General features: G+C 64.5%; 10 protein-coding genes across 10 annotated transcripts in view; 5 read left to right on the top strand and 5 right to left on the bottom strand.

Annotated features, from left to right (window-relative positions):
• Nucleotides 1-51: 51 nt before the first annotated feature.
• AMSG_09198 (uncharacterized protein) lies at nucleotides 52-1,187 on the top strand (the record flags this gene model as incomplete). The annotated part of the gene is made up of 2 exons (XM_013899449.1): nucleotides 52-1,134; nucleotides 1,164-1,187. The coding sequence occupies 2 exons, from the start codon at nucleotides 52-54 to the stop codon at nucleotides 1,185-1,187; spliced, it is 1,107 nt and encodes a 368-aa protein (XP_013754903.1).
• Nucleotides 1,165-2,780, bottom strand: AMSG_09197 (uncharacterized protein; the record flags this gene model as incomplete). The annotated part of the gene is made up of 3 exons (XM_013899448.1): nucleotides 1,165-2,343; nucleotides 2,415-2,656; nucleotides 2,758-2,780. 3 exons carry the CDS (start codon nucleotides 2,778-2,780, stop codon nucleotides 1,253-1,255), a joined length of 1,356 nt encoding a protein of 451 aa, XP_013754902.1. The 3' UTR covers nucleotides 1,165-1,252.
• Nucleotides 2,781-3,462: 682 nt separating this feature from the next.
• Nucleotides 3,463-4,775, bottom strand: AMSG_09196 (uncharacterized protein; the record flags this gene model as incomplete). Its single annotated transcript, XM_013899447.1, has 2 exons — nucleotides 3,463-4,185; nucleotides 4,227-4,775. 2 exons carry the CDS (start codon nucleotides 4,773-4,775, stop codon nucleotides 3,463-3,465), a joined length of 1,272 nt encoding a protein of 423 aa, XP_013754901.1.
• A 152-nt stretch (nucleotides 4,776-4,927) lies between these two features.
• On the bottom strand, nucleotides 4,928-7,742 carry AMSG_09195 (uncharacterized protein; the record flags this gene model as incomplete). The annotated part of the gene is made up of 2 exons (XM_013899446.1): nucleotides 4,928-7,662; nucleotides 7,738-7,742. 2 exons carry the CDS (start codon nucleotides 7,740-7,742, stop codon nucleotides 4,941-4,943), a joined length of 2,727 nt encoding a protein of 908 aa, XP_013754900.1. The 3' UTR covers nucleotides 4,928-4,940.
• A 587-nt stretch (nucleotides 7,743-8,329) lies between these two features.
• On the top strand, nucleotides 8,330-9,280 carry AMSG_09194 (NAK protein kinase; the record flags this gene model as incomplete). The annotated part of the gene is made up of 1 exon (XM_013899445.1): nucleotides 8,330-9,280. The coding sequence occupies one exon, from the start codon at nucleotides 8,330-8,332 to the stop codon at nucleotides 9,278-9,280; it is 951 nt and encodes a 316-aa protein (XP_013754899.1).
• A 764-nt stretch (nucleotides 9,281-10,044) lies between these two features.
• On the bottom strand, nucleotides 10,045-11,950 carry AMSG_09192 (uncharacterized protein; the record flags this gene model as incomplete). Its single annotated transcript, XM_013899444.1, has 2 exons — nucleotides 11,570-11,950; nucleotides 10,045-11,316 (listed from the first exon to the last, which is right to left on the bottom strand). The coding sequence occupies exons 1-2, from the start codon at nucleotides 11,909-11,911 to the stop codon at nucleotides 10,045-10,047; spliced, it is 1,614 nt and encodes a 537-aa protein (XP_013754898.1). The 5' UTR covers nucleotides 11,912-11,950.
• A 166-nt stretch (nucleotides 11,951-12,116) lies between these two features.
• AMSG_09191 (phosphatidylinositol N-acetylglucosaminyltransferase subunit C) lies at nucleotides 12,117-13,370 on the bottom strand (the record flags this gene model as incomplete). The annotated part of the gene is made up of 2 exons (XM_013899443.1): nucleotides 12,117-12,944; nucleotides 13,356-13,370. 2 exons carry the CDS (start codon nucleotides 13,368-13,370, stop codon nucleotides 12,117-12,119), a joined length of 843 nt encoding a protein of 280 aa, XP_013754897.1.
• A 329-nt stretch (nucleotides 13,371-13,699) lies between these two features.
• AMSG_09190 (uncharacterized protein) lies at nucleotides 13,700-20,685 on the top strand (the record flags this gene model as incomplete). The annotated part of the gene is made up of 5 exons (XM_013899442.1): nucleotides 13,700-16,797; nucleotides 16,854-17,743; nucleotides 17,776-18,321; nucleotides 18,374-19,562; nucleotides 19,595-20,685. The coding sequence occupies exons 1-5, from the start codon at nucleotides 13,704-13,706 to the stop codon at nucleotides 20,683-20,685; spliced, it is 6,810 nt and encodes a 2,269-aa protein (XP_013754896.1). The 5' UTR covers nucleotides 13,700-13,703.
• Nucleotides 20,686-21,987: 1,302 nt separating this feature from the next.
• On the top strand, nucleotides 21,988-23,799 carry AMSG_09188 (uncharacterized protein; the record flags this gene model as incomplete). Its single annotated transcript, XM_013899441.1, has 3 exons — nucleotides 21,988-22,296; nucleotides 22,320-22,339; nucleotides 22,371-23,799. 3 exons carry the CDS (start codon nucleotides 21,988-21,990, stop codon nucleotides 23,797-23,799), a joined length of 1,758 nt encoding a protein of 585 aa, XP_013754895.1.
• Nucleotides 23,800-24,242: 443 nt separating this feature from the next.
• AMSG_12243 (uncharacterized protein) overlaps nucleotides 24,243-26,016 on the top strand; it is a 4,310-nt gene continuing 2,536 nt past the window's right edge. Inside the window, exon 1 of the mRNA XM_013899467.1 lies at nucleotides 24,243-26,004. Within this exon, the coding sequence (XP_013754921.1) occupies nucleotides 24,264-26,004 (1,741 nt within the window). The 5' untranslated portion in view covers nucleotides 24,243-24,263. The remainder of the gene's footprint in view (nucleotides 26,005-26,016) is intronic.

Below are 26,016 nucleotides of genomic sequence, written 5' to 3'. Positions count from 1 at the left end.
GCCGACGCTGCCCAGCATCAGCGCGACATCCTCGCTGCAGGACGGTCGGTCATGCACCACCTCGGCTGCTTCTCCGAGGCCTCGTTCCACCACCTGGTCATCACCCTTGTCGACACGGCCTTCTCGCATCTCGCCAACAACCTGCTCCGCGCCACGCCGACGTACGCCTCACTCGCGGACACCCAGCTCTCGCTGCTGGCACGGGCGAACGCCTCAGGCGAGGTTCCAGCCCAGCTCGACGTCTCGACGCTCGGCATGGAGCTGGCGGCGCCGCTGACACAGCAGCTGGCAGCGGTGGTGAGCACCCGCTCGACCACCTTTGTCGAGCGCACGTCGGCCTCATTTGAGGCCTTTGTCTCGCGCCCGAGCTCGCTGCTGGAACAGAACCGCAAGCGCCGGGTCGAGGGTATGACCGGCGGACAGATGCTGAGCTCGCGGGCGCGCAAGCGGCGCAAGGCTGTCGCCGGCGGCAACGCGCCGGCCCCCGCCTCGGAGGAAGTGCTTGCCCGCAACCGGCAGTACGTGCTCGACATGCTGACGCTCCCGGTCCTGGCGCACTCGTCGCGGGGAGCAGTCGATCCCAAGCGAGTGCGGGCGGTGGCGCGGACGCTGTACGCATACGTCAAGCCTGCGGTGGCGCTCCCCTCGCGCGACGAGTACCGCGAGGTCCTGCCCGCGCGTCCGGCATCCGAGGCCGTCGTTGCCACTGTGAGGATGTTTAGCCAGAATCCGCTGGTGTGGGAGGTGCTGGAAACGCTTGTGCCTGCGGCGCCGGTCCAGTTCTGCCGCTACCTCGATGTATTCCGGGCGCTCCTCGCGTGGCACGTCGGCTCGTGGCACCTTGCCGCGAAGCAGGCCAAGGTCCGGAGTCCGAGCGCAAGCGCAGCTGCCGAAGCCGCTCTGCGCGATGAGACCGCCCAGCTCCTGCGCATCCTGGCAGCCGCGCAGTGGTTCCCGCGTCCGCTCTCGGCCCTTCCCATGATGCTTGACGGGCTCCGGGCCGGCGATATGGTCGACGTCCTCACCGCGCTGTGGAACTTTGCGCTCATGTACCCTGCCACAGTTGACGCCTTTCGGGTCCAGCCGGACTCGATCCCGCCGGTCCACGTCCGAGTCTTCCCCTCGCGAACAACGGTCGACCGCTACGCTAAGGAGGTGCAGAGCAAGCTGCGACAGCGACTGTTTGACATTGGCTCGCGGATCGCAGTCTTTGTTCCGACCGCACCGCGGTCCAAGGCATGAGGCGAGGGATCTACGGGTCGAGCTCGGTGACAAAAAAGGTACCCGGAGCCCTGGGCTCGCGGGTCGGCGCGCGGATGATCGGCTGCGGCGAGCGCGGGAGAATGGCGTCGAGACCGCGGGCTACATCGTAGGCCTTGTCGGGCCCACGGGCGCGGGCACCCGGCGGGGTGGCGCGCCGCGGCGGCGAGAGCTCAAAGATGGGCGCGCCCGGTGTCCGGCGGCGGACAGCATCGTACCGTGGCTCATACGAGAGGTCGAGGACCGGCGGCGGCTCGCTCCGAGCGCGGCCCTTTTTGGAGAGGTCGACAAAGCCCGGGATCGGGAGTGTGTCGCGGCCGGTCGACATGCGTTGGCGGCCGCGCGGGCTGGCCGGTGTCTCCACAGGCACGCCGAGCCTGCGCGCCCGGAGCTGGCGTTTCCATTTGGAGACTCTGCGAGAGCGCGCGGCGTTGGCCGACGCCCGTGACAGCGACCGTGCCTTCTTCTCGAGCGGCACGCGCTCGCGACCAGTCTGGTTGGCAAAGGTCACGCCGGGCGCCGGCGCCATAAATCGCATCTGCGATGGGTCCTTGGGTCGGTAGCGGACGTCGGGCGCCGACGAGCCGACGAGCTGCAGCTCGCCCCGCGCAACCTGTCGGCCAAAGTCGCGCGCCGGCGCCGGTGACGCCTTGACCGCCGCATAGTTGGGCGCGTACATGCGCTCGACATATGGCTCCTTGCGATGGGCATAGAAGAGCGAGTTAAAGTCACGATCGCGCCCGACGCTCCGCGACATGTCGACTGCGCCCGGGATGCGGCGCGAGGCGTCGGCAGCACGCGCGAACGATGGCAGCGGGCCCGGGCCGGACTGACTGGATGAGCCTGATGAGTCTGCGGGCGTCTCCGTGCCCACAACTGAGTCCGAGCCAGAGCCCGAGTCCGAGCCCGAGTCTGGACGCGCCGGGTTCGGCGGTGCTGATGCGGCGCGCGCCACCACCGACGGCGGCCGAAAGACCGGCGACTCGAGTCGCGAGGCAGCTTGCCGACGAGCATGCATGTCCGAGGCTTCAATACGAGCGTCAATCTTGGCCATGATGGCAGCGTGAGCAGCGTCGAGTTGCGCTGGTGAGAGCGGGGGGGCGCCCGCGAGACCGTCGTTTTCACCGCATCGTCGGGCCGCCACTCGGGGACACACGGCGCCGATGGAGCGACCGCATCGATGTTGACGGCATAGATGAGTCCGCCCTCGGACGCAGCGTTTGCCATTTGCTCTCCCAACAGCGGCACAGTCGAGGCAAAGGCCGGTGACGGCTTGCCGGACCCAGCCTTCATCTTCCGCGCCTTGCGCAGTCGGCGAGCCGTGGTTTCGATGTCAAGCGCGCGGCGGACGTCGAGCGGGAGGCCACGCAGCGGCGGCGATGTGGCGCCTCGGCGTCTGTCCCGGGCCATGTCACCATCAGCAGCAGCTCGTTCCCGCCAGGTCTTTCGCGCCCGCCGGACGGCCCGCTTATACCGCCGCGCCTCGACAGCATGCACGGCCTGTGCCGGATGTGCAGCATCATACAACAACTCATCAGCTTGATCATCGTCCGAGCTGCCCTCGTCATCATCGTCCTCTGCCTGACCATGCTGACGGAGCAGGTTCTTTGCCAAAGCAGCGGCTTGAGCAGCCCGAGCAGCAGCCTGCGCATACAACGGCTCAGCATGAGCCGATTGAGGCAGAGGACGAGCATGCGGCGGCAGATCGATGTCATCCACCGTCAGCATGGGCGGAGGAGGACGCGGCGTCGATGCCAGCGCACCCTGTCGCAGCGGAAGTGGAAGAGTGTTGAGATGGGCTTGCAGGGCAGCGCGGGCAGCAGCTCGGCGTGAGGCACGGTTGTCCAGTCGTCGCAGGTGTCGTGCCCGTGATGCCCCCGGGACATAGAGCGCCATTCGTTGGGAGGAGACTCCCTCTACGGGCGCAAGACTGGTGGGGGTGGGCATGGGTGGGTGGGTGGAGGGTGGGGGTGGGTGGAGGGGGGGGGGGAGGGGAGACGTGGTGGTCGTCGTTGGGCAACGGGGAGCCGAGTTCGTTGGCGATGATAAGGGGACGGGGGTAGGGATGGGGATGGGGATGGGGATGGGGATGGGGATGGGGATGGGGATGGAGGATGATCGGCACGTCAGCTATGTCTTCTTGCCTGCCGAGTCTTCATGTCTGATGTGTCTTCATGTCTGCTTGTGTATGTACACAATGGCTCAGAACAGCACGTCGTCGACCCGCAACTCAAAGGTCGGCACGTGGACCCAGAACGGCTCGCCGGCAGGCTCATCGATGGTGCCGGGCACAAACTTAAACGCGCCGCCCATCGTCCCGCGCTCCGACTCGGTCAGGAGAGTCCGCGAAACGTATCGAAACGGCTTTGCCCGGCTCGGGCCGACTGACGCCTCCACAACAGGATACAGGCCAATGACGCCGGGCCCCTCGACCTCGTCGTGCTCGCCATCCTCGCCGTCGATGACCCATCGGCGGGTGGTCAGCTGAGCCTTGGGCAGCTCGGCGCCGCCGTCGGCCTCAAACACCGTGATGCGGTACGCCCACTCGCTATCCCCGACCAGAGCCGGCGCGGCACCTACTGTGATCCCGCGCGTGGTGGCCTCGTAGTACCCGGCACCCGACTGGGGAAAGTGCGAGATTGCGACGAGCGGGCTCGCGCCAGGCCCGAGCTCGCCGGCCGAGAACAGCTCATCGGCTCCAAACACGCCAGACTCGAGCCGCTCGGCGTAGGTGCGGAGCCAGCAGAGCAGCGGATCCTCGCGGTCGTCGCCCACTTGCGACACCATCGGCATCAAGCCCGAGCTGCACACCCGCACCAGCATTCCCTCCGGATCCACGGCATACAGCCGCATGTCGCCACCGACGGTCGACGCCGCAAAGCCAACCCCGACTCCAGAGCCGATGTCCACCGGATACAACTGGTCCTGTGCCAGCATGACCATTCCATACACCGAGTTGTAGACACGGAGGCCGCCAACAAACACATCTCAAGAGCCCGCTTCACATCGCGGCCAAGGTTCTGTCCGCCGAGCCACGAGTACAAGGCCCGGATGCTCATCGGCGGTGAGACTCCCAGCACATCCCATTCGGCACGACTCGCATCCCGCGAGAGCGGCGGCAAGATCGTGTCGGCAATGCCCGGGACCGCCGCATCTGCCGCCGCCACAAGCCTCCGCAGCACCCGTCCCATCTCCTGAGCATACTCCATCGGGATGCCATCAAAGAACATCACCCACCCATGGTAGACCTCCTTCCAGCAGCCGACAGGCTCTGATTCAGGTGGTAGGACTTGATCGAGGTGGGCATGTGGCTGACAACCCCAATCAGCAGCGCAGAGCTTCCGCCACAGCAGATCGTCCTTGGCCCAACTGCGGAATCTGTGCGACACGGCTGCCATCGATGCCAGCTCGCTCGCCGAGAGGTACGAGAAGATGAGCACGCCGAGCTCGGTGGGGAGCTCGTCGAACACGCTGCATGACTCGAGCGCAGAGTGCGGGGATGAGGAGGCCGACATGCGACCTTGCGTGCGTGTGTGGGGTGTTTGTGGAGGGGTGCGGCGGGAGGGGTGGCGGCGCGTGTGGCGGAGTACACAGGTGACGGGCACGGCGCGCTGACCTCGGCCTTGTGGCTGGTAATCGTCCTGATTCGACGGAGTGTGGACGCTAACTTTGGCTGGCGTTCAATGGCGGATGTCGTTGAGGAAGGCGGTGTAGTTGACTCGCCCGTCGTCGATGGTGTAGGCCTTGACAAGAACAGCGAGCTCGTCGAGGCCGAGCTTGAAGAAGGTCTCGAGGACGGCGGAGAACTGGTGCGGAGTGACCTTACCGGAGCGGACGCCATCGCAGTCTGCAAACTGCGGCTTGATGTTCATCCGCTGCGATGTGACGGCGTTGGCGAGGCGGGCGACGACCCGGTCGAGGATGGTCTGTTCGGCGGCGCTGACCTTGCCGAGTGGGCCCGAGGGGAGGATGGGCATGGTCTGGGTCGGATCGACTTCGGGCATGACCTCGAGGTGCTTGACGACCGAGGTGGCGTCAACGTCGTCGAGGAACAACGCATGGTTGACCCGCTCGGCATCAGAGCCGGCGTAAGCTGAGCACAGCAGCTCGAGCTCGGGCTCGGTGAGGCAGATGCCAGCCATAGAGAGCGCCGACTTGAAGCGCGAGGCCGACATGTGGCGGGTGGGGAACCGCGGGTCGCGCACAAACTCGGAGAGCCGGATCCGGCGCGTGTTGACCCACTTGCAGATCTTGGACATGAGCAGGTCGAGGCCTGCGGCGGCGGCCGACGGCGTGGGCACGCGAGAGGGTGCCGGCCGGCGCACCGCGCCGTACTCGGCAGCGGCGGCAAAGACGGCTTCACCAGGCGCAGCGGCGTGCGGATCGACCGCGTCGACAAAGGCGAGGTAGTCAAAGCCGTGACCGGTGGCCTTGCACGGGAAGCCGGCCATGAGCTCGCTCAGCTGGCCCCGCGAGCATTGCAGGCCCATCGAGGCCAGGGCCTGGATGACGCACTTGGGCTCGATGAACCCGCGCGAGTGGCGGTCAAAGTCGCGGAAGAGCGGGCGGACCAGGATGCGCCGCTGGGCGACCCGCTTGCGGACAGCAGCGAGAAAGGCATCGAGCTTGGCGCGTGCCGCGGCAACTTGCGCGTCGGCATCGGCGGCGACAGCCCCTGCCCCGGTGGCAGCGGCGAGCGCGGTGAGGAACGCCGGGTAGGCGACAACCTGCGGCGCGACGGCAGTGGCGGTGGTAAAGGCGGCGGTGATGGAGTCAAGTGCGGCAGTCGAGACAACGACGTCGCCGAGCAGCGCCGTGAGCGAGCGCTGGAACTGCGGAGCGGTGATGAGGCCCGAGCGGAGCGGATCGTGGTCGACGAAAAAGTCGCGCGGGCGCAGGCGGCGGCGGCGGACCTCCTCGGCGGCAATGGCAAGGGTGCCGTCGACCGAGTCGTCGACGCCGTAGGCGGCAGTAAAGGCGTCGCGGGCGGCGGTGACGTTGGCGTCGCGGGCGGCATCGGCAGACGTCGTCGCCTGCATCGAGGCTGAGCGGTCTTCAGCGAGCTCCGACGTCTCGAACACACCCGCCGGATCGACATCCGCCAGGAACGGCATGTACTTGATGTCATGGACCGGGTCGGTACGGTCGGCGTAGCGGTGGATGAGTTGCATCAGCTCGGAGCCCGAGACGTGGAGACCCATGGTGGCCAGCAGCCGCTGGAACTGGTTCTGTGTCACCGACCGCGAGCAGTGGACGTCAAAGTCCTCAAAGAACGGCAGCAAGTTCATCCGCCGTTGGGCCACCACGGCGGCGAGCCGCTGCATGACCGGCGGCAAGGTGTGGACCGGCGAGCCGAGTGCTCGCGCCTCGCCGTTCTCGGTCAGCGCCGAGTAAGTCGGCGGCGGCGGCACGACCTTGGTTGGCGACGACTCGAGGTCCTCCTGGGTAAAGACCAACTCGATCTCGGCGAGGAACGGGAGGTAGGCGACGGCACGGGTAGGGTCGCGCGCAGCACGCGCCGCAGATGTGTACCGTGCCGTCAGCGCCTCCACCGCGCCAGTTGAGAGCGGAATGGCTGTCCACGCCAGTGCAGACTTGAACTGCGCCGCCGAGATGAGGCCAGACCGGAGCGGGTCAAAGTCGTGGAATGGCTCGGCGATGCGGATCCGCTTGGTGTACACCTCCTTGCGGAGAAAGGCGAGCGCGTCGCTGACGTCAGGCGTTGGGTGGCTAGAAGGCATCGGACCGGGTGCGCCGCGGACGCCAACCGAGCCAGCCAGCCCGGGGTAGGCATGGTGGCGGAGGCCGGCAAACTCGTCCATCTCGCCCATGGCGGCGTGGACGTCGGCGGCAAAGGCCGGGTACGCCACCCGAATGTCCCGCGAGCGGACCACGCGACCGTACGCCCGAACTGCAGCCTGATACTCGACGTCCGGGACTGTGAACGGGAAGCCGCGGCGGAACTGCGAGGCCGACAGCTCGCCGGTCCGGTGGCGGTCGTAGTCTGTGAACCAGAGACGGACCTGATCGCCGCGAAAGGCGGCGTACTTGGCGGCGCGATCGACCAGGGCATCAAGCATGGGGTCGTTAGACGAAGCCAGCGGCGACTTGGCACCCGCCCTGCTCGCGGCAGCGTCGGGATCAAACGGGTCAGCCGGCACGTTGTCGGGGAGGCAGCCGGTGGACTCGAGAGCAGCAGTGGCGTAGTAGTCATCGACAGCGTTTGTAAAGCGACGATAATCGATGGCATCATCATCATCAGGGTATGCATAGGCCTTGAGGAGGAGATTAACCACCGCAGGCTCGTTGTCGACCAGCGGGCAGTTGAGCATGGCCAGGCCACGAGCAAACTGATTGGCCGAGATGCGTCCGTTGTGATGACGGTCAAAGTCGGCAAAGACTCTCTGCCTCACACGGAGTCCTGTCGCATGTGCATGCTCAGCAATGCCACGCACTACCTCTTCTGCACTCGTGTACCCCATACTCGTTGCTTGTCTGCTTGAGAGTGGGGTGTGTGTGTGGGTGGGTGTGGATGGTGGTGGTGGTGGTGGTGGTGGTGGTGCGGGTGGCGGCGACTCGGCCAACGGCTGACTGCCACCGGCCACCGGCCACCGGCCACCGGCCACCGGCTGCCGGCTGCCGGCCATCTGTCACCGGCTGCCAGCTGCCGGCCATCTGTCACCGGCCACCGGCTGCCGGCTGCCGGCCATCTGTCACCGGCTGCCAGCTGCCGGCCATCTGTCACCGGCTGCCGGCTGCCGGCCATCTGTCACCGGCCACCGGCTGCCGGCTGCCGGCCATCTGTCACCGGCTGCCGGCTGCCGGCCATCTGTCACCGGCTGCCGGCTGCCGGCTGTTGGCGGCGAACGAATGGTGTCTGCCTGATGCCACGAATGATGGGTGTGTGGGAGTGGTGGCGATGGGGGAGTGGTGGCGATGGGGGAGTGGCGGGGTGCGGGAGGGGAGGCGTGCGGAGTGGCTGGCCGGCATGGCATGGCGACCAGGACGAGAGAGCGAGCAGCTTGACCACCTCATCCCCCACCACACCCCTCTCGTGCGCAGCAGATATATGGGTGCCATCCTGAGCCTCTTCCGGCGCAGTCGCCCGCGTGAGCGTGTGGTCCTGGCCTCGGGTCGCGAATGGCGGGTGGGCAAGGTGCTGGCCCGCGGCGGCTACTCGGCAGTCCATGCGGGGACCGATGCGACAGGAGAGGAGCAAGTGGCCATCAAGGTCATCTCGCTGGTGGAGGGAGGGACGACAGAGGCGGACGTTGAGGGTGAAGTCGCTGCCCATCGACTGGTCGATCATGAGAGTCTAGCTCCGCTCATCGATGCCGGCCGCCATCCTCGGGCACTCAACCAGTATCTCATGGTTTTCCCGCGCTACGCCGCATCGCTCGCCGACTATGTCCAGAAGCATGCCGATGGAAACGCCGAGCAGTTGCCGCAGAGTCTACAGAGGCAGCTGGCTGCTGCAGACCTGGCTGCCCTCTTTCTGCCGGTCGTCCGTGGCGTCGCCGCCCTCCACGCTGCTGGCGCCGTCCATCGCGACATCAAGCCGGCCAACATCATGCTTGATGCCGACGCGAGCGCGCACCTCGGCTGGAGACCGGTCCTTATTGACTTTGGCTCGGTCCGCCCGGTAGCCGTCGACATCCCTGATCGCGCCGTTGCCCTCGAGGAGCAGGACCGCGCCGCCGCCCACTCGACCGCCCACTTTCGGGCGCCCGAGCTGTTCGACGTCGAGACCGGATCTGTGCTCGGCCCGGCTGTCGACGTTTTTGCCCTCGGTGCCTCGCTCTACTCGGTCGCCTTCATCGCCCTCGCTTTCGACGGCACCTACACCGCCGCGCTCGCGCGCCTGCCTGTTCCGGACAACGTGCCGGCTGATGCCAACCAGCTCCTGGCCATCTGCCAGGACGCCTGCGCAGCCGACGTCGCAGCACGTATCAGCCTCGACGAGCTCGAGGCCCGTCTTGTGGCCGTCATCGATGGCTCCGGGTCGGGCGGCGGAGTCTGATCGCTCTGCACCTCTGCATCAACCATCCTGCGCTTCCTCCTCTCGCGCCACCGTCCTGCACGATCTACGAGTGTTGTTTATCAGCAGCCAGCACACCAGCAACCAGCAGCTACAGGACAGGAATCCCGGCGAGGACCACATCGACGAACAGATGAAGAGCAACAGGCCTCCGTTCTCCCCCGCCTTTGCTCCGCCCTGCCCCTCCCCGTCCACACTCACTGGGCAGCAGAGTCGTCGGCGGCGGCATTGTTATCGATGTCAAACGACTGGTAGCGAGAGATGAACTTGCCTATTCTTCCACCGCGCTTTGCATCAGACACCTCCTTACCCTCTGTGAACTCTGGATGGGAGAAGCGGTCATCATGGAGCTTGAGGGTGGTCATGGGCAGGGTGGAGGCAATGGTGAAAGTGGAGCCGTCCGAGGCCACCACACGGACAGGGAACATACGCGGATGCTTGCCACGACGGACACAGAGTGCAGCCGTCGACGACAGTGCACGCACGCTATGAACAGCACACACCCCACGCGCAAGCATATTGGAACCTGAGAGTTACGTGTCCCTATGCCCCCTTCCCCTCAACTCGCTCTCTGGGAAGGGGGGATGGCGCCGGCTCGTCTCACCACGCCGCGTCGCTTTTGTCGGACCAACTAAACCTGGGGCCCGCACTGCCAGGCGATAGACGGCCGGCTGGTGTATGAGACATTCACACGTGCGATGGGCTTGCGGTGTGTATATGGAGGAGGATGCAGCAAGGTCGCGATTTTACTCCTTCTTGGACTTGGACTTCTTAGTCTTGGCCTTGGTAGCAGATGACGGCTTGGAGGTGACGTACGAGAGGACGGCGGCGACGGCTGCCGACGGGCCGACAAAGTATGCATAGACGCCGACGACGTAGGCGCCAGCGGCGAGGAAGGCGAGCAGGTCGTAGATGGGCGAGGTCTGCTTGTAGGCCGAGAGCTCGGCGGAAGCGGTCGGCGCGGTAAAGGTGTACGGGACGACGAGCTTAAAGTCCGAGGCGGTCACGTCTGCGGCGGGCAGCGCCGAATTGAGGGCCTTGGTGATGGCGGCGACAACCGGGGCGCCGGTAGGCGTGGCGAGGAGCGGCGCAAACCGCGGCGTGGCCTCAAGGTACGAGGCCCATGCGTCGACAAAGCCGGCATCGGGGCGGGCAAGGTCGGCGGCGGCGGCGAGGCCGAGATGCGGAAAGACGACCCGGACGAGGGCGGTGGTGACAGTGTGGATGTTGGCAACGAGCGCGTCGCGGTCGGCCGCGTCGTAAGCGCCGGCAACGGCCGCTGTCTTGGTCCGCAGCATGTTGTACGGCGCGCTGTGCGACGAGACAGTGTACGCCGCGAGGCCGCGGCGGGCAAAGCGCTCGTGCTCAAAGGCGTAGGTCCGGGCCTCCGGGTCGAGCTCGAGCTCGATCTTGCCGGCCCCGAGCTCGGCGAGCGCGGCCTCGAACGCGTCCGAAGCTGCCGACCCCGCCGGCCCGCGCTTCTTGCCAGACTGCGGCACGTCAGTGGAGAGGAGGTTGACGCCGGGCGCACCGAGCGCGTCAACGCAGACCACCAGCTCGACGTTGCGGAGCTGCATGGCCGATGCGTCGGCGAGCCAGGCCTTGGCACCGGCAAAGCCGAGCTTGCCGGCAGCGGTCGCCACAAACACCACGTTGTACGCCCCACGCGTCTTTTCGGTCGCATAAAGCCGACCAAACGAGCGTGCGACCGAGAGCAGTGCCACAAGACCGGCGCCATTGGCGTCCGAGCCCGAAGCCAGGCTCGGGGCCGCCGCCAGCGCGTCATAGTGGGCAGCGACAACAATGGTCTTTGCGCGCTCGCCCTGCGAGCCGATCAGCCACGCCTCGACATTGGCAGCATCGCCAGTCTTGATCTCCTTGGCCGACGTCTTGACGCTCAGCGTCAGCTCGTCGAGCTCCTTCATGCCTTCCTCACCGATCTCGTCGGCAAAGGCCATCATCACCGGGCACTCAATCTTGGCCCACATCAGCTCTGTCTCCATCGCCGCCACAACCTCCTGAACCCAAACCAAGCAAGCAAGATTTGGTGAGTTACACAATGCCATCGCAACCAGGTTGCAGTCAGCAAGCCGAGCCACCGCGAGTGCGACCAGCAAGCCGGGTCCATGACCCCCTCTCCCCTCTCCCCGCGCTCCCCACCACCCACCAATACCCTCCATCCACCGGTACCCTTACCCCCTCCCTCCCTCTCTCTCCCTCCCCTCCCCCCCCCCCCCCCCCCTCCCCTCCTTCTTCTGCTTCGTAACGTACGGCAGCCCATGCGGCGTCCGGGGATGGCAGGACCAGGACAAGGGCTCTGGGCGGGGAGGTGACCAGGGCATTGACAATGTCATGAGCAAGGCTCTCCTCAGTCAGAACAATGACTGCCATGGTAGTGGATGACCATGGTGTGGCAGAGAGTGTGGCGGAACCGGTGACCGACTTGGCAATGCTACCATAGCTGGCACCCGAGTAGCCATAGCTGGTGAGCGGGTGGACAGCAGTGGTAAAGCCAGCTGCTTGAGCACCTCCTCCCACACAGGTCAACACCACAACGACTGCCATCATCATCGTCATCGACATCGCCATCGTCGTCATTTTGTCTCTGTTCATCCTCAGTTTCAGCTTCGTGGAATACTGATGGTGCTGGGGGGCGGAGGGGGGGGGGGAGAGAGAGAGAGAGAGAGAGAGACAGGTGGTGGCGGTGGCGGTCACTGGGTGGCGGTCACTGGGTGGCGGTCACTGGGTGGCGGTCACTGGGTGGCGGTCACCCGGCCTCTTGTCAACGAGGGGCATAGAGATCATCTTTGGATTTACATCAGGTGCCCAATGATGGCCGCGCCTCGTCCCACGGGCCGTTGATGGTGTTCTTGTACCGCCGGATGAGGAGGAGTCCGGCTGGGGCCACAAAGGTGATGAAGAGGAGCGAGAGGCCAAAGGCTACGCCGAGAAACATCGAGTATGTTGAGGCAAGGAGTCCGGTCACTCCGCACGCCTGGCTCACGGTCACCGCAATCGAGGCCCGCAGCGAGTACGAGTGGAGTCGATGGTTGAAGAGCGGCGCGAGCGCAAATATCTCGATGGCAAACGAGATGAGCGCAAAGACGTGGATGGCCGACGGGAGCCGCGAGACAAGGAGGACAGAGGCGAAAATGGCGGCGTTGAACGAAAACGGCGTCTGCTGGACAGATGGAAGCGCATTGGCCGACCGCTCGTAGTGGGCTGTGAGGATGTGCAGGAGCATAAAGAGCGTCGACAGCGCCCAGATTGTGTCGTTGGAGAACGAGTCAGTCAGCGTCTTCAGGACCGGCGAGACAATCAGAAGGGTAAGATACACAATCGCTAGCGTCTTGGCATTGTGGCGGACCATGCTGCGCCACCTGCCCGATGCCAACGACGGCGTGAGCGCCACAAACACCCCGTAGCCACCCACCAGCGTGGCCACGTTGATGATGATGAGCGTGTTCACGCTCATGGTCTCATCAAGCGTGAGCAGAAAAGCGACGACAAAGACGGCCACAATGACCAGCCTCTGCGTCAGTACCAGTGTGCCTTCGACCGCCTCGGCGTACGAGTACGACACGGGCTCGGCGTTGAGGAGTAGGAGATTGAGGAACGATTCATCCACATGATTGTCCGGATATGCCTGCTGTTCATACAAGATCTTTTTCCACGGCTTGCGATGTCTCACCGCTGCGCCCATTGTCCATCCATTCCTGCTTCTCCGCCCTGTCCACCTCGTTGCCACTCCCGATCTGTGCTCTCCCGTCCGCTTCCCCCGACCACCACCGTCACCGCCAGTGCCAGCGCCAGCGCCACCGTCAGCGCCAGCGCCGGCGCCAGTTTCTCTTCCACCGCCGCCTCCGTCACTCTGTCGCCATTCGCCTGCTTGTGCAAACCCCACAGACGCCATCGTCCCCACCTTCCCACCTCTGGTTGTCCTGCCTGTGCCCTCTTCCCGCGTGAGGTGTTGCTCTCTGTCAGCACAGCCGTCCCGCACCGCCGCCCTCCCACCCACACCCACACCCACCCACACCCACACATGCACACACACTACCGAGTCGATGGACATGATCACCACCACCACAACCGCCATCCCATATCCCATATCGCACATCCCGATCTCCCCCCATCGATCACCAGTCTCTCCCATCCCGGATGATTCCGCCCGATCTGTCACCACCTGCCCCGCATCGTCCCGTCCCGCCTCTCTCTCTCGCACACACATAACATACACACATACACACACATACACACACACACACCGTCTCCTCCGCGTAATCGCTACCATTTCCACGAACATGATCACCACCACCATCCACATACCCCCCCCCCTCTCCCATCGATGACACCGCAACTGGCACGATCACAAGCCCGGCCTTCCCTGGCAACCCTTGTCTCCCACATGTCGTCCAAGGTCTACGCCCGCCCTGGCGAGGCCAAGCGACGTGTGACTACGTCATTGCGATTGGTGTATGAGGTCTGTGACTTGGTCTCTGCCTTTCTCGCCCGGCTCTCGTCTCCTTCTGCTTCTGCTTCGTCTTCTCCTGCTCTGGTTGACCATGCCCGTGGTGGTGGCACGCCTTCTCAACTCGCTCCTGCCACTGCCTTTGACGTCCTGGGCATTCTGATGACCCTTGTCGACATCGCAGTCTCGCTCACGGTGTCTATGTTTACCTGTGATGTCCAGAGCGAGTACTTTGCTCATGCTCCTGCCTCGGCTCTGGAAGCCATGCCCGTCGCCAATCCTGCGCTTCTCCTTGCTCGGGTTGGTCGCCAGGTCGCGGGAAAGCTCGCTGCTGCCGGTCAGGTCCGCGACGCAGAGTCGCTCTTCAAGACCATGCTCAGAGCCGCCGAGTCGTTTCCGGATCCACAAGCCATGTTCATCCATGTTCTCTCTGCTGCTATGGAGGTCGGTGACATGCTTCTGGTCCCCGGAGCCATGCTCGATCCAGACGGCGCACGCACGCTTTACGCACTCGTCGAGCGCGCCTTGGACGACTGCCCCGGCATGGTTGTCCCGCCGCGAGTCGCCGAGAAGCTGATGGCGTCGCTCGCGCACATCGAGCTCCTCTCGTACACTGTCGCCCCGCCTGCGTGCCGGGCTGGGGCGCCGCTCTCGTCGTGTGCTCGCCGGAGGTCGTCGTTCCGCGGCCAGCGCCGCGCCCGTCCCTCGTACGTCGCCTCGGCTGTGCGCTACGCCCAAGCTGTCGAGCAGCAGGCCGAAGGCGATGCCGCGGCTGCCTACACCAAGCAGCTTGCGCTCCTCTCCAACGAGCTCGAGTATGTCTTCCACTACACGCCCGCTTATGACATTACCAGCTACGAAGGCCGTCTGCATAGGCTCTCTGCTGGGCTCGACTACCAGCCACTCGCAGATCTCGTGGATGATCTCCTTGCTCGAGCTGCGCTCGTCATGGCCGCCCGCCACTACGAGCAGGCTGCACAGCTGTACGCGCTGGCATGGAAGGCCGCCCTCGCGGCCTGTGATCGCTACAATGACTCGGACCTTGCAAGCGGCTCGACCGCCACTTATGGTGCCGTCTGCGTCCTTCGCGCCTCGAGCGTACCCGGTCATCGTTGGACGACCCTCGAGGTGATGGAGGGCTACAACGCTGCGCTGCGGCTTGTTCTCGACCCGCCGTCTTTGGACACGCCGCCGCCGCTGCCGCGCATTTGCGCTGCGCCCATGCCGTGGGAGGTCCACAAAGCCGAACTCGCCCGCTCGCGTGCGGCAGCTGCAGATGCCTACGCCGACATTGACGCTGGCGAGCTTGGCATGGCGCTGAGCTCGGCGCAGCTAGTTACCTCCACGCTTGGCATCATGGAGCAGGTCACGTCGGACCGCGTACAGCTCTTCACCCGCTTAGTTGACGAGACTGCCGCGCTCATGGGCCCGCCGCCATTCAACATTGGCTATGCCATGCTATCGCTTGGCTCAATGTCTGCCGCCGCCATGTGCCACTACTCTGACGTCGAGTTTGCGATGCTTGTCGAGCCGCTGTCGTCCAACGCCGACTTTGCCGCCACCGTCGCCTCTCACGTCTCGCAGTCGTACTCGGCCATCCGGGCGCGAGTCTCGGATTGCCTCGCCGCAGAGGCCGAGTCGGTGCTCGCCGAGCCGGCGGCCTTCCCGCAGTACGTGGGCATGACTGTGGCCGACGTTGTCGATGCACTCCGTCCGCTCCGCTCCGGCGAGCTGGCGGCAAAGGCGCGGTCGTCGCTTGTCGCCGAGCGCATGGCTGCAGCCGAGCCTGCCGCCGCCACCAAAGTCCGCGACTACTTTGAGTCGTTTGTCGCTCTCCTCGAGCTCAAGATTGTGGCTCTTGGCGAGACATCGCCGGATCCGCTCAACCCACGGTGGAAGCGCGGGTTCTGCTTTGATGACGGCGGCAACACCCCGCTGGCCAAGGACCCGCCACTGCTGGGCACGCCTGCGGAGCTCGCCGCGCAACTCCGCCCGCGCTCCGAGTTTGTCGACGACCTCATTCTTGTCGGTACGCTTCCGGACGCCGGCTACTTGTGTGGATGCCCCAAGCGCGGGCCGCAACTCTTTGCCCAGTTCCAGACTGCGCTGGCCGAAGTTCTAGACGCGCCACACCCGATGCTGACCGGCACTGTCCGCCAGGTCTACGGTCTGACGCTCATCCGCGAATCCGTCAACGCCTCCTTCCAACCTCGCCACTTTGGCACCTCGCCCGACGCCACGCTCAACGTCAAGTCGTCAATGTATCGCATGACCTCGCTCTGGCTCCTCGGCCTCTCACTCTTCTACGGTGTGCCACGGCGATCGGCGCCCGAGCCGTACATGACGTTCCCGCAGCGGATTGCCGGACTTGTCAGCCGCGGCCACCTGTCGGCCTGCGTCGGTCGGTCGTCGTCCAAAGTCCTCGCCTTTGCAGGTCTCATCCGTGCCACCGTCCAGGCCGCCGCTGGCACCGAGGCCGACAGCGTCATGGCTTCGTGGCCTCACTACATGCCGCCGTCTGAGTGCACCGCGTCGGCGAATACGGCACGTGTTGCCGATCGCGAGGCCGCTCGTGCTGCTGCGGCGCGCGCTACCCTCGAGATTGTGCCCGGAGTCCTCGCCCGTCTGGCGGCAAGTGACAGTGGCCACGAGGCGTCACCACGCGGTACGGGCACCCGCGGCGCTGGCATCTACCGACTCAGCTGCTGCCAGACCCACGGCTATCACTCACTCTTCCAAGGCTACCTCATCCCGCTTGCCGGCACCATCGTCGAGTACATTGGGCGTGCCGAGTCGCTCGGCTTTGGCGCAGTCCGGACTGACGACGAGGCGCTGTCTGGCCAGCTGACGCGACAGCACATTGCGTTTGTCGACACCTCGCGGCTTGTGGCCGGCATCACCAAGCGGTCGTTGGCCAACGTCTCGATACCATCGTTCATCATGACTCAGTTGTCGACCATCCGCGGCTCTGTATACGCGCTCATCTGTCACACGCCGTTCCTGGCGTTCTCGGACGCACCAACCGCCCAAGGTATGACGCTGGATCCGAGCTTGGTGGCCAAGTTTGTGGCGGCCATGCCGCGCAAGTCCCGCCGCCGCCACCTCCGCAAGTACCCGGACTGTTTGTCGGCTCCGAGGCTGCGCTGTGGATTGACACCCACATGCCGGGCCAGCAGACCGAGGTCGTCTCGTTTGCGCAGGCGCTCCTCGACGCCGGCATCATTCGCCACTGTTGCCATTCGTGCACCAAGCCGTGCAGTGCTCCGTTTGACTCGGGCTTTGAGCTGTACACCTTTCCGCCGCAGGATGAGCTTGACGCAGCCATGGAACGTATTGCAAGCGCGCACGCCGCGCACGCGGCGCAAAGTGCGTACTCGAGCGTGACCCGCGGCAAGGTGTACGCAGAGGACCCGACGCTGTTGGCCATCCGCGACTGGTCGACAGCGGGCCAGCACATGCCCGCGGACCTCATGACGGTGGCGTACCAGTCTGACTCGGTGTGGCCACTCCTCGAGTCACGGCTCGAGCTGGAGCTCGAGCAACTTCAGCAGTGGCAGGCCGCGCTTGTGGCGCTGGCGTCGACTGAGCCTGACGACTCGCACCTCCAGCGCCACTTGCTCTACCTCGAGGCCGGACTTGCCAATCTGCAAGTCATGTACGCCGAAGTACTGGCCAAGCTTGCGCGCGCGAGTAGTCCGGAGGCCAAGGCCGAGGTGGTGGCCAAGGGTGTGCTTGCACACGGCGTGCTCTCGGGCCATCGCCTGTTTACACCCAGTGTGGTGGCGCCGGTCCTGGCAGCCATGGACAGTCACCGCGACTCGCGGGACTCTGCCCCCGTGGCGACGCCGGTCTTTCAAGCCAACGTCGCCGGAAACGCGGCAGGCTCGGAAGCCGAAGCCGCGCACGACTCGGATGAGCGGGCGAAGAGCGGGGGCCAGCTCTCGACGAGCACGCCACAGCAGCACATCGTGTGCAAGGTAGGACCGCGGCAGCCTGGCCTTGAGTACAGCGTCATGCTCCTGCACTTTTTGGCGGCGGGTCGGGCGCGGGCCTGTTTGAGCTTCTTGCCTTTCGTCGCGACGCCTCGCAAGCGTACAATTGCCGATTGATGGAGACAAGCTCTGTGGTGCAGTTGGTCGGCGTTGGACACGAAGCGCGGCCGCTGCGGGAGGCGCTCGCCGAGTGCGCCGGGCCCCTGACCAACGCTGGGTGGCGCAAGTCGGCGTACACGGAGCAGCTCTTCATGCACCTGCTGCTCGAGCCGTCGGTGGTCGAACCGGAGAACTACATGGCGTGCGCTTCGACACGGGATCGCAACACCCAGTTGGTTGTGGGAACCGACTTTAGTGGGTGGTTCGGTGCTTGCCCGCGGATTCCACTGCATGGGCGTGGGCGGTCGCGGTCGGGCTTTGCGCTCCGCGGCTCAGAATCGCACGGCAGCGTGAACGGTGGCAAGGGCGGAAGCAGCGACGGGAGTGGAGCCGGCACGGCCGCGACGGAGCGGCTCGCGCTCGACGCGGTGTCACGGATACAGAGACGACTCGCCGAACTCACGGTAAGTCCGGCTGATGCTGGCGAGGCCGACTCGGACCCGTACATGATGTCAGTTTTCTTGCATGGACGAGCTGCAGTCGCCGATCGACGCCGAGGCGCAGGAGGACTTTATGCGGCGGCGGCCGGAGCAGGTGCTCTCTGCATGGCTGGAAGGCATGATCCGCCAGAACATTGCGTACCGTGAGACGTTTACCCTTCCGCAGCTGCAGTCGCTCTACGACGGCGGCGACGGTATTCTCGTTCCGTTTGTGCTTTCGGAAGCGGTGGTGGCGCAGGTGTACGAGCGGTACTTGTGGTTGCAGCGCGAACTGCGGCAGAACACGTCGGGAACGCTGACTCATGCACAGCTGCTGGCCAAGCGGTTCCCGGAGCTTGGGCAGGTGTACGCGAGCGTGACCGAAGTGAGCGAGATGGACGCGCTGCAGCGCTATGAGATCGTGGCCAAGCACTACACACACGTTCTGGCATCGGATGGCATGGTTCTCGACGAGGGCCAACGTGCGTTCCTGAGACGGCGCGGGATTGATGCGAGCGCACATCCCAAGATGTACGTGAGCACAGTGGGTGGATGCGAGGCCGATCTTGGCGCATACTTTGCCAAGCACTGCACGCCCGAGTACGGGCTCTCTGTTCTGTACTCTGCGTACGAGGTGGAGGAGCAGGTTGCACTCGCGATCGAGGGCATGTGCTCGGGCTCGCCAGAAGTGTTCGAGCAGCTCGATCTGCGGCTGCAAGAGCAGGCGGTGCGGCGGGTGCCATGGCGGGAGGTCAAGCCCAGCAAGCTCGGCTCTGTGCTGCAGTGCGTGACGCTGCTCGCACCGCGGCTCGAGTCGCTGTACCTGCGGCGGGCGCGTGGGCTGGATGACGCAGCGCTGGAGACGATTGCGCGTGGTTGCGCACGGCTGCGGCTTTTGGATGTATCGTGGAGCCAGGGTGCGGTGGCGCCCGGGGCTGTGCTCGCGAGCATGGGCGCGCTGGAGCACGCGGTGCTGGCACATGTGCAGAGTCTGCAGTCGCTGGCGGGGCTGGAGCGATCGGGCAGTCTTGTCTCGCTCGACCTGCGCGGATGTCCGAGCCTCCACACGCTGCACCTGCCGTCGTACCCAATGGACATCAACGCGTGCCGGTTCACGTACCACGGGCTGTCGGCGGTGGTTGTGGGAGACCATGCTTGGCATCCGATTGTGTTCCGGGCAGCAGTCGAGCTGCGAATGCACTCTGTGGCGGAGGTGGAGCTTGTGGGTGCGGGCCGATTTACAAGGCGGCGTTGAAAGCGCTGGCCGGCGAGGCGGCTCGTGCCGGCAGCGTGACGCAGCTCTGTATCCGCAACTCTACGCTCTGCTCCCAGGGCTCGGATGCCATGGCGGCGTTGCTGGTCAACTCGCCGCTGCTGGAACGGGTGGACATGCTGGGGGTCGGGCTCGGGCGCAAGTGCGTGACCAAGCTGGCTGACGCCATCGAGCGCGGGTGCCCACGGATCACGACGCTGGTGCTCGGCGGCAACGTGTTGGCCGCCAAGGGTGCGAGCCAGCTCGGGCGGGCTCTGGAGAAGCACAACGTGATCGAGTTCTTGGATGTGTCGCGGGCCAAGGTCGGGTCGTCTGGCACCAAGCTCCTGCTGGAGCCGCTGGTCCGGGCCGGCAACGCGAGCCTAACACATCTGGACTTGTCAGGCAACCCGCTGGGCAACACCGGCGCCGGAGTTGTGGGGCGGGCGCTGGAAAACAACGCTCTGCCAGTGCGGATGCTGCGGATGGCCAAGACCGGGATGCAGAACAAGGGCCTGGTGGCGCTTGCCAGCGGCCTCCGGCACAACTCGCTGGTGACACGGCTCTCGCTGTGCGGAAACCGGATTTCGGGCGCCGAGGGCGTGCGGGCGCTGATGGAGGCGATCGGAGCGGGCCACTCGGCGATGGCACGCCTCTCGCTCAGCCGCAACAAAGTCGACGACGCCGGAGCAGTGGTCATCGCCAGCGAGCTGCACAACGCCGGTGCGCTCTGTGTCCTAGAGCTCGAGCGCGCGCAGGTGGGTGTGTTGGGCGCCGGGGCGCTTGCACGCGCGCTCGAGTCTGCGCCGCGGCTGCAGCGGCTCCGGCTTGCAAACAACGCGTTCACGATCAAGGAGGTCCGCGGGCGCGGCATGTTTGCCAGCGACATGTCTGTCCGGCAGCCGTGCGAGGTCGTGCTCGCCAGCGACGAGGTCGTCCGCATCGGGCTCGCCCTCGACGCCGGAAGCACTTTTGTCTCGGACGAGAGTTCCGAGTGGCACTCGTCGTCGACATTGGGAGCGTCGGACGACGACATGTCGAGCGAGGGTGACAGCACCGGCGTGTTCACCTCCCTCGACTCTGACTCGTGGGAATAAACGTGACTCGGTAGGGCGTGGGAGGCACAGCATGGGACGGCGACCAGGGCAGGGCCACGGCAAGAGTGTCACAGATCAGGCATGGCGGCATCCTGGGCAAAGACGGCAACGAGATCGCTCTCGATGTCGGCAAGAACCCTGTCCCAGCCTTCGACAGCATGCAGCGCATCGGCAAGGTGATCGCTGAGTCCGTGGGCCTTCTGCTGAGCAGCCTGGGCAGGATCCTCGGTTGGAGCTGCAGCATGGGCGCCATACTCGCGGGCAATGGCTCGGAAGGCGGTCTCCATAGCCTTGGCCGCGAGGAGAAAGTCCTCGGCTGTCTCTGCATAGAAGCCCGGCTGGACCGGCGTGGGCGGGTCGCGCGCCACTGCAGAAGCAAGCGTGGCAAACCGAGTGTTGGTCTCGGTCAGAAGCTCATGTACGTCGGCGTGCGACATGGGGTGTGACGGGTGGAAGGTGGGGTGTTTGTCGCTCGTTTGCACGGTGGCCGGCGCCGACCGCGGCCGTCGCCCAGCCGGAGTCGCCGCTCACCGGGTAAGGCGGGCGGGCATTTGTGCCGCTTCCAGCTCGCCAGTTTTTTTCGGGCGACATGGTGCGTGTAAACCACGACTCGGGTACAGTTCAGACAGAACTACACTAACGCCTGTAAACTGGTTGGATCTCACATGTTCTGCGGCTCGCTCTTGCGGTTCGGCTAGTGACCGCTTGCTCTCCTTCTCGCAATATGCGAGTCCAAACGTTTTTCCACAAACGGCAAGTTGTGGATCAATCAGCACAATTTTTCTTTCACTGTGGGCCGCTGTTGGCCCGCACAGCCCGGTCGCTGTACAGAGAACATCCACAGAGCTCTGGGATGGTACTGGCTGCGCTGCAATAACACGTTTGTTGCAAGTATGTCGTACGCAGCACAATGGCATGTATGCCTCGCTAGATATGGTGCATGTTCCACAGCTCCTCAGCCAAACCGGCCACCGACTTTGTCTCCAATTCCAAAGTACAAACCCACACGAATGGCAGCAAGGCCAACAAACGTTGCTCAATGTCACAGCTGAACACCGTACACTTGACTCCACATCGGCATGAATGTACGTCACAACTTGTACCCTCATCAGCCAATCCTCCTTGTGCATACACACGCCTGTGTACCTCGGAGTGTGTAGGACACTCTTTCCCTTCCTTGCGCTTCCACGGCCCCACCGGTAGCGCCAACCCTTTGGAAGAAGAGCTTTTGCAACTGCAGATGACCTATGGCTGCGGCAAGGCAATATCTCACCTTACGCACACCCCACCCGCGCTAACGTCATGCAGATTATGGCCGAGACAGGGTCGTACTCATACGCTGCGTCGTCTGCTACGTCGTCGGCGGTGTCAGCGATGTCGGTCGAAAAGCCCGACGGACTGGTCCTCGACAGGGACAACCTCTCGCCCGAGCTGCTCAAGATTCTGGACGAGGTCGATCGCGACGGTGACGGCGATGTCGACATCAACGAGCTGTTGATGGCGTTCCAGGAGATGCACCATGCGCGCAAGTCGAACAAGCGGCTGGTGCGGATCCTCATCGTGGGCGCCGTGCTGTTTGCGCTCACTCTTGGAGCGATTTTCGCGCTCTCGGTAGCTGCGCGGAGCTGGCCAAGGACACCAACATCGAGTCGTCGTCCAGCGCTCCGGCGGTGATGCGGACCAAGTTCGGGCGGGTCCGAGTATGCGTCGACGGTGCGGACGGCAAGCGTGACGCCCGGGATCTCAGTGGGCACGGTCGACGACCCGCCGGAGGACGACGATGCGTCGCGGGCACTGCGGGCGCGTGCGCGTGAGGTCGAAGGCCGGACGTCCGAGGTCGACACGGCGGATCTGAGCGTGCTTTGCGAGAGCGCGGAGACCGAGGTGACCGATGACTTTACCTTTGACACGGCGCTGGTCTTCCCGCGCCCAGACTCTGTGGAAAACATCCGAACCAACCCGACCGCACCATTCTCGCTCTCGCTTCCGGGCCAGGCCTCGACGCAGATCATGCGATTCCGGATCACGGGCATATCGTCATTTGACAACAACACGTTTGACTCGATCCCGGAGGAGACCGAGCTCGATGTGACCGACCTTGTGGTTGACGGCGACGCCGAGGCTGCGGCGCGGCTCTGCTGCGACCACGCCAACTGTGCGTACGCGGTCGGCGAGTCGATCATCGAGATGGAGGACGACTCGACGTACGTCAACGGGACGGCAGTCGACCCGCCGAGCGCGGGCGAGCTTGACGAGGCCGCTTCGCGGTGGGTCATGAACCGATACGGCGAGATGGTGGAGCCTGGGCGCGAGCACGAGGCTGCCACCGAGCGCGCAATTGGTGCGCGAGTGACGATCTCGACTGGACTGCAGCGCTATCTGACGGGGCGCTGCACTCGCCGAGTCTGCTACGTGCGCGGCCTGATGCAGGGCAGCGGCGTGCTGCGGCCGCGTGGAGTGACGGTGTACTCGCCGAACGCAGCAAAGACGACGTACGCGTCAGTCAAGCCGATGCGGGTCCGGCCCCGCACCCTTGTTGTGTGCCCGGTCAACGGTGCCGTTGATCAGAACAACCGCCCGCAGAACGACCTCAACAACAACCTGCATCTCCTCATCAAGTCATCAGTTGCCCGCTACGCCACAATCTACGAGCGGCGCGGCTATTCCCAGCGGGCCAGCTACGCACGCGCCATCGCGAACCGGGCGTCGGCGGCTCTCGCCCAGGCGCTGTCGTCGTCGACGGCCGAGTGCCCGAGCGGCCACCGCATGACGGTGTGGCGGACGTTCACCGGGTACCGCATGGCGATCCGCGACAACAAGGGCCAGTTCCTGTACAACCCGCTCCATTGGGGCGACACGACGCCTGTCACGTACTGCTACTGCACGGTGACAAAGGCTGACAGTGCGGCTCGTAAGAGCGCCCTCCTGAAGAAGATCGAGGCGAACAAGAAGCTCACGGATGCCCGGCGTCGTCGCCAGATCGAGCGTGCGAAGAAGCTGAGAGCCAACCGCAACCGTCTCCGCGCCCAGAGCGCGGCGAAGAGGCGTGCGGCTCAGCGCAAGGCGCTTGCCGCCCGCCGGCGCGCTCGCCAGCAGGACCAGTGCCGCAAGTAGCCATGGAGTGAAAGGTGTTTTTGCAGCCTGTGGCTGCCGCGCGAGTACACTGTGTACTCACAGCAGGTCACTGCCTGAAAAGGCCTGCACTTGCGAAACAACTGAGGCACCCAAAGTGTGGCGAGCAGGCGTGCGGCCAGGTGCAAGGCGCTTGTTGCCCGCCGGCGCGCTCGCCAGTAGGACCAATGCCGCAAGAAGAAGGGAGTGCTCCCTGATTCGCGATGTAGATGCAGCACGAACCGTACACGCGCCTGCGTACGTAGTCAGCAATGTGTATCACATGTAGAAGTCTCGGCTCCTTGCCTGTCGACCCGTGGCTCATCTGAGGTTGTCGGCGGGTCGCGTTCGCGTTCCAGAATTGTGTGACGTGACTTGGGTTGACCCCGGACAACTGCCGGGAGCGGGTGAAGGAGCCGGGGGTCGGGGAAGCAGCATATTACGGACACCCCTCTTCCATAGCTACCATGGAGTTGACAATTCATGTGTGGCATGCTTGCATGTGGCGCACAGGGGGTCTGCACTCTCGTGGACGACCACTCCCCGCCTGGAGGGAAGAAGTGGGACGTGGTGCTGCGGCGCGTACCGCAGTGCTTGGAACGGTTTTTTTGGTGTTCCTCTTGGCGGCCTCGGTGCGGGCGAGAATGGTGCCAGACATCCCGCAGTGTGTGGCAGAGATGGATGCAGTCACTCATGTGGTGACTTCACTCGATGATGGACCGATCGATGTGGTGGCGGCTGACGTGGATGGTGATGGCTGGCTCGACCTAGTGTATGCAGCTCATAATGCGCATAAGATTGGCTGGTATCGCTACAATCATATCGTGGGAGGGTTCGAGGGGCAGCAAGTTGTGAGCACGGCAGCGCTTGGTGTGCAGTCTGTAATTGCGGCTGATATTGACGGAGATAGTGACCTGGACCTGGCGTCGGCATCGGCCAATGACAACAAGATTGCGTGGTACGAGAACATCAACGGAGCCGGGAGTTTCGGGCCGCAGCAAGTGGTGAGTACTGCAGCGGGCAGGGCGCAGTCCGTGATTGCTGCTGACATGGATGGAGATGGGGATCTAGACCTGGCGTCGGCTTCGGCCACTGACAACAAGATTGCATGGTACGAGAACATCGATGGGGTCGGGACCTTTGGGCCGCAGCAGGTGGTGAGTACGACAGCGAACAGTGCGCGGTCTGTAGTTGCGGCAGACGTGGATGGAGATGGCGATATGGACCTGGTGTCGGCGTCATCCTCTGACAACAAGATTGCATGGTACGAGAACACCGATGGGGTCGGCAGCTTTGGGCCGCAACAGGTGGTGAGCATTGCAGCGAGCGGTGCGCAGTCGGTGATTGCGGCTGACATGGATGGAGATGGCGATCTGGACCTGGCGTCGGCGTCGGTATCTGACAACAAGATTGCGTGGTACGAGAACATCGATGGAGCCGGGCGTTTCGGGCCGCCGAAGGTGGTGAGCACTACCGCAAGCTATGCGCAGTGTGTAGTTGCGGCTGACATTGATGGAGATGGGGATCTGGACCTGGCGTCGGCGTCGTACTACGACAACAAGATTGCGTGGTACGAGAACACCGACGGCGCGGGGACCTTTGGACCGCCGCAAGTGGTGAGCAGTGCAGCGAAAGGTGCGTCGTCTGTGATTGCCGCTGACATGGATAGAGACAGTGACCTGGACCTGGCGTCGGCGTTATTCTCTGATCGGGAGATTGCATGGTATGAAAACACCGATGGGGCCGGGAGTTTCGGGTCGCAGCAGGTGGTGAGCACTACCGCAAGCTATGCGCGGTGTGTAGTTGCGGCTGACGTGGATGGAGATGGCGATCTGGACCTGGCGTCGGCGTCGGTATCTGACAACAAGATTGCGTGGTACGAGAACATCGATGGGGTCGGCAGCTTTGGGCCACAGCAAGTGGTGAGCACTGCAGCGCATGGGGTGCAGTCCGTGATTGCGACTGACGTGGATGGAGATGGCGATCTGGACCTGGCGTCGGCGTCGGCTTCTGACAACAAGATTGCGTGGTACGAGAACATCGACGGAGCCGGGAGTTTCGGGCCGCAGCAAGTGGTGAGCACTACCGCAAGCTATGCGCGGTGTGTAGTTGCGGCTGACGTGGATGGAGATGGCGATCTGGACCTGGCGTCGGCGTCATCCTCTGACAACAAGATTGCGTGGTACGAGAACATCGACGGAGCCGGGAGTTTTGGACCAC

The sequence above is a fragment of the Thecamonas trahens genome (assembly GCF_000142905.1).
Source record: "Thecamonas trahens ATCC 50062 unplaced genomic scaffold supercont1.45, whole genome shotgun sequence".
In the NCBI taxonomy this organism is placed as follows: Eukaryota; order Apusomonadida; family Apusomonadidae; genus Thecamonas; species Thecamonas trahens.
The sequence above is the reverse complement of the archived record's forward strand: the minus strand, read 5'-3'. Positions and strand labels throughout refer to the sequence as shown.